Raw genomic sequence first — 6,671 nt, forward strand, 5'->3', positions numbered from 1 at the left:
CCGAGAAGAAGATATAACAATTATAAATATATATGCACCCAACATAGGAGCAACTCAATACATAAGGCAACTGCTAACAGCTATAAAAGAGGTAATCGACAGTAACACAATAATAGCGGGGGACTTTAACACCCCACTTACACCAATGGACAGATCATCCAAACAAAATTATTAAGGAAACACAAGCTTTAAATGACACAATAGACCAGACAGATTTAATTGATATTTATAGGACATTCCATTCAAAAACAGCAGATTACACTTTCTTCTCAAGTGCACATGGAACATTCTCCAGGATAGATCACATCTTGGTTCACAAATCAATCCTCAGTAAATTTAAGAAAATTGAAATCATATCAAGCATCTTTTCTGACCACAACGCTATCAGATAAGAAATCAATTACAGGGGAAAAAACGTAAAAAACACAAACACATGGAGGCTAAAGAATACGTTACTAAATAACCAAGACATCACTGAAGAAATCAAAGAGGAAATCAGAAAATACCTCGAGACAAATGACAGTGAAAACACGACGACCCAAAACCTATGGGATGCAGCAAAAGCAGTTCTAAGAGGCAAGTTTATCGCTATACAAGCCTACCTCAAGAAACAAGAAAAATCTCAAGTAAACAATCTAACCTTACACCTAAAGAAACTAGAGAAAGAAAAACAAAGAAAACCCAAAGGTAGCAGAAGGAAAGAAATCATAAAGATCGGAGCAGAAATAAATGAAATAGAAACAAAGAAAACAATAGCAAAGATCAATAAAACTACAAGCTGGTTCTTTGAGAAGATAAACAAAATTGATAAACCATTAGCCAGACTCATCAAGAGGGAGAGGACTCAAATCAATAAAATGAAAAATGAAAAAGGAGAAATTACAACGGACACCGCAGAAATACAAAGCATCCTAAGGGACTACTACAAGCAACTCTATGCCAATAAAATGGACAACCTGTTAGAAATGGACAAATTCTTAGAAAGGTATAACCTTCTAAAACTGAACCAGGAAGAAATAGAAAATATGAACAGACCAATCACAAGTAATGAAATTGAAACTGGGATTAAAAATCTTCCAACAAAGAAAAGTCCAGGACAAGACGGCTTCACAGGTGAATTCTATCAAACATTTAGAGAAGTGCTAACACCCATCCTTCTCAAACTCTTCCAAAAAATTGCAGAGGAAGGAACACTCCCAAACTCATTCTATGAGGCCACCATCACCCTGATACCAAAACCAGACAAAGATACTACAAAAAGAGAAAATTACAGACCAATAACACTGATGAATATAGATGTAGAAATCCTCAACAAAGTACTAGCAAACAGAATCCAACAACACACTAAAAGGATCATACACCACGATCAAGTGGGATTTATCCCAGGGATGCAAGGATTCTTCAATATACGCAAATCAATCAATGTGATACACCATATTAACAAATTGAAGAATAAAAACCATATGATCATCTCAATAGATGCAGAAAAAGCTTTTGACAAAATTCAACACCCATTTATGATAAAAACTTTTCAGAAAGTGGGCATAGAGGCAACCTACCTCAACATAATAAAGGCCATGTACGACAAACCCACAGCAAACATCATTCTCAATGGTGAAAAACTGAAAGCATTTCCTCTAAGATCAGGAACAAGACAAGGATGTCCACGCTCGCCACTATTATTCAACATAGTTTTGGAAGCCCTAGCCATGGCAATCAGAGAAGAAATAGAAATAAAAGGAATACAAATTGGAAAAGAAGAAGTAAAACTGTCACTGTTTGCAGATGACATGATACTATACATAGAGAATCCTAAAGATGCCACCAGAAAACTACTAGAGCTAATCAATGAATATGGTAAAGTTGCAGGATACCAAATAAATGCACAGAAATCTCTTGCAGTCCTATACACTAACAATAAAAGATCAGAAAGAGAAATTAAGGAAATAATCCCATTCACTACTGCAACAAAAAGAATAAAATACCTAGGAATAAACCTACCTAAGGAGGTAAAAGACCTGTACTCAGAAAACTATAAGACACTGATGAAAGAAATCAAAGATGATACAAACAGATGGAGAGATATACCATGTTCTTGGATTGGAAGAATCAACATTGTGAAAATGACTATTCTACGCAAAGCAATCTACAGATTCAACGCAATCCCTATCAAATTACCAATGGCATTTTTTACAGAACTAGAATAAAAAAATCTTAAAATCTGTATGGAGACACAGAAGACCCCAAATAGCCAAAGCAGTCTTGAGGGAAAAAAACGGAGCTGGAGGAATCAGACTCCCTGACTTCAGACTATACTACAAAGCTACAGTCATGAAGACAATATGGTACTCGCACAAAACCAGAAATATAGATCAATGGCACAGGATAGAAAGCCCAGAGATAAACCGACACACCTATGGTCAACTAATCTATGACAAAGGAGGCAAGGATATACAATGGAGAAAAGACAGTCTCTTCAATAAGTGGTGCTGGGAAAACTGGACAGCTACATGTAAAAGAATGAAATTAGAACACTCCCTAACCCCATGCACAAAAATAAACTCAAAATGGATTAGAGACCTAAATGAAAGACTGGACACTATAAAAGTCTTAGAGGAAAACACAGGAAGAACACTCTTTGACATAAATCACAGCAAGATCTTTTTTGATCCACCTCTAAGAGTAATGGAAATAAAAACAAAAATAAACAAATGGGACCTAATGAAACTTAAAAGCTTTTGCAAAGCACTACAAACAAGACGAAAAGACAACCCTCAGAATGGGAGAAAATATTTGCAAACGAATCAATGGACAAAGGATTAATCTCCAAAATAAATAAAAAGCTCATGCAGCTCAATATGAAAAAAACAAACAACCCAATCCAAAAATGGGCAGAAGACCTAAATAGACATTTCTCCAAAGAAGACATACAGATGGCCAAGAAGCACATGAAAAGCTGCTCAACATCACTAATTATTAGAGAAATGCAAATCAAAACTACAATAAGGCATCACCTCACACCAGTCAGAATGGACATCATCAGAAAATCTACAAACAACAAATGCTGGAGAGGGTGCGGAGAAAAGGGAACCCTCTTGCACTATTGGTGGGAATGTAAATTGATACAGCCACTATGGAGAACAGTATGGAGGTTCCTTAAAAAACTAAAAATAGAATTACCATATGACCCAGCAATCCCACTACTGGGCATATACCAGAGAAAACCATAAATCAAAGAGACACATGCACCCCAATGTTCACTGCAGCACTATTTACAATAGCCAGGTCACGGAAGCAATCTAAATGCCCATCGACAGACAAATGGATAAAGAAGATGTGATGTGGTACATATAGACAATGGAATATTACTCAGCCATAAAAAGGAACGAAACTGGGTCATTTGTAGAGATGTGGATGGATTTAGAGACTGTCATAGAGAGTGAAGTAAGTCAGAAAGAGAAAAACAAATATCGTATATTAACGCATATATGTGGAACCTAGAAAAATGGTACAGATGAACCGGTTTGCAGGGCAGAAAAAGAGACACAGATGTAGAGAACAAACATATGGACACCAAAGGGGGAAAGTGGGGGGTGGTGGTGGTGGGATGAATTGGGAGATTGGGATTGACATATATACACTAATATGTATAAAATAGATAACTAATAAGAACCTGCTGTATAAAAAAATAAATAAAATAAAATTCAAATATTAAAAAAAAAAAAGAAAGAAAGACACTGGCCCAAAGCCTACAAGGAAGGAAGTTATCTGGAGAAGCTTTAGCTAAGTTTTAACTTGCATATGTTGTTTTCTTTACTAAAATCAACCCCATAGGGAAATATACTACAGTTTGGGCTTTGTTGATGTTGTTTTCCTCCATAGATTCTTCCTTCTTTTTGCAGAAACAGGATTATGGCTCAAGTCATTTGGAAGCCTATCCAGGAACCTGTATTCCACAGAGAAGACTCCATAGGAGGAACATCAGAGAAGGAAGTTACTTGTCTATCTTTGGTAATGTTCATCCAAAACACCTTTCATTATGTCAGTGGATAAGACCCCTCAACTAATAGAGCAAATTCATTTACAGGGAGGTAATAAATTGAAATAAACATTTTATTTAGTTTCTTATCTGTCTCTAAATCTGTTTCATTAGGGAATTTACAGCACACCATTGTCACATAACCTCCCTATTTCTCTAGTCCTATAGCAATGCAGGTAAAGGTTTAATTTTTAGAAGTACAGGAATTATCCTAATTATATAATACTAGTAAACATTCTAAGTACCTTTTAAGCCTTTTATTTTATTAAAGTATAGTTGATTTATAATGTTGTTAGTTTCTGGTGTATAGCAAAGTGATTCAGTTATACATATATATTGATACATATATTCTTTTTCATATTCTTTTCCATTAGGGTTTATTACAGGATATTGAATGTAGTTCCCTGTGTCTGTTAAGCATTTTAAGCACACTGTATCCTTTTGCTTCATATTCCCCAGTTGGACTGCAAAGCTTGGGACTGGGTCATATATTTTTCCTGTAACCACCGAGTGCCCAGCCCTGGAATAGGCACATACCAAACCACCAATTAGGTGACAGATTTAAGTCAGTCTCTAACTTTTCTATACCAAAATAAACATATTCTGAGTGCCAGTTTTATGTGAAGCATTCTATTACTTGTCATGAAGGATCCAGAGAAGTATGTGATCGACCATGGACACAAGAGCATACCTTTTATCCTCCTTGGCCTAATGCATCTTACCAGTGAAGAACTACCTTTGATGCTATTTCTTTCCCTAAATCATCTGTCACACTCTAAGTGCCATTTTTTTGATTAAATACTTTTAATGCTACATATCAAATGACAACACTTTTTAAACATCTTTTTAAAAATTAATTAATTAATTATATATATATATTTTTTGGCTGCATTGGGTCTTCATTGCTGTGTGCGGCCTTTCTCTAGTGGTGGTGAGCGTGAGCTAATCTTTGTTGTGATGCGTGGGCTTCTCGTTGAGGTGGATTCTCTTGTTGCGGAGCACAGGCTCTAGGCGCGCGGGCTTCAGCAGTTGTGGCATGCGGGCTCAGTAGTTGTGGCTCGCGGGCTCTGGAGCACAGGCTCAGTAGTTGTGGCGCACGGGCTTAGTTGCTCCACGGCATGTGGGATCTTCCCGGACCAGGGCTCGAACCCATATTCCCTGCATTGGCAGGTGGACTCTTAACCACTGCACCACCAGGGAAGTCCCTCATATGAGAACTTTTGAAAGTACTTTAAGCATACTTGAAACGCTAGAAAAAATGACACTACCGTATGGCTCAACCATAAATATGGCTTCCCTCCATAAACACCTATACCTCATAACCAGAGAACTAGATTCCAGGAAAGTTTCGAGAAAATTCTAAATTTTAAGCCCATAAGGTAGAATTTTATTTCTTTGCATTGCTGACTCTATTCATGACTCTACTCTTCTATTTGCTGTGAAATAATCACCCTCAAACACAATTTTCAGCAGCTGCCTTAAAGAAAACTGCCAGCCCCTGCAATTTCAGATGAAACCCATATCCAAAGCACTCCCGACTCATCATTTCAATCCCACACTCTCCCCAACCTCACCCCTCCCCAGCCCCCCCCACCCTCATTGCACACACCAGCCAAGCACTTTGAGCTCAATCATAACCCTTTGTGCTTCTGCCTAAGCCTGCCTTCCTTCCTCGAACACCGTCCTCTCCGTCCTGGCCAATTTCTGTCCATCCACCACCTCACTTTAAGTGCCTGCTCAAAACACATTTCCTTATGCAAGTGTTCTATGATTTTTCTCACAGGTTAAGCATTTACCTAATATGTTATGTGTCAGATACTTTTATGTAATTTTGCATATCTCTCTTGTCTTACCAATTTTGAGTGTCAGCTCTGGTCTCCTCTCCCCAACCCTGGTCACAGCCTCACTAGGACCCTGGACACCCGAACACAGTCAGATGTCTACTGGCACCGTATTTTCAGTAATTTGCTATCCTGAATGAACTGTAGTCCTAAAGCAGACATTTTTGGTGAAATACATAGCCCGAGGGCAGGATTCCGGATAAGCCCTGGCCGCATAAGTCAGCTCGGTGAAGAAGTGAATGGAGGTGGGGGACCAATCCTTGGGGAGGCTGAGAGGACAGCTGGAGAAAAAGGGCAGGTGGAAGTGGAGGCTAGAGGACTGGGATAGACTAGAGGGTTGGTCAACAGCCAAAGGAAGGGCGTTTCAGGAGGTTTGGGGGAGCTGTCCCAAGGCAGGCCCTCTCGGAGCCCGGGAACGAGACGGGGCAGGTCCGACTCACCCATGGGTTGGGGAAAGTGGAAGGACACGGAACCGAAGAGCAGGTCACGGTAGCGTTGGAAGGCCTCGTCGAGGACGGAGCAGCCCACCTGCGCGGCCGAACTGACGTGGTACTGGAATTGGAAGCTGTGCGGGAAGATGGTGTAGCGCCGCTCGGAGGTTTGAATGTACTGGGGCCATGGCCACAGGGCCGTCGCCCGCCCGGCGAACGCTGCCGCCAGCAGCAGCGAAAACCAGAGCGTGGAGCCTACCATGGCCCGCCGGTCTCTTCTCTCCCAGCGGGCCGAGCCACGTGACACCCTGGTCAGGTGAGCCGCCCCCGCGTGACAACCGGCGCGTCACGTGACCGGAG

General features: G+C 40.0%; 1 protein-coding gene across 1 annotated transcript in view; it reads right to left on the reverse strand.

The window, feature by feature from the left end:
- Positions 1-6,624, reverse strand: part of HEXA (hexosaminidase subunit alpha) — a 39,257-nt gene extending 32,633 nt beyond the window's left edge. Inside the window, exon 1 of the mRNA XM_068554991.1 lies at positions 6,321-6,624. Coding sequence (XP_068411092.1) covers positions 6,321-6,573 — 253 coding nt within the window. The 5' untranslated portion in view covers positions 6,574-6,624. The remainder of the gene's footprint in view (positions 1-6,320) is intronic.
- Positions 6,625-6,671: the final 47 nt, after the last annotated feature.

This window comes from Eschrichtius robustus, chromosome 1, assembly GCF_028021215.1.
Source record: "Eschrichtius robustus isolate mEscRob2 chromosome 1, mEscRob2.pri, whole genome shotgun sequence".
Classification (NCBI taxonomy): Eukaryota; Metazoa; Chordata; class Mammalia; order Artiodactyla; family Eschrichtiidae; genus Eschrichtius; species Eschrichtius robustus.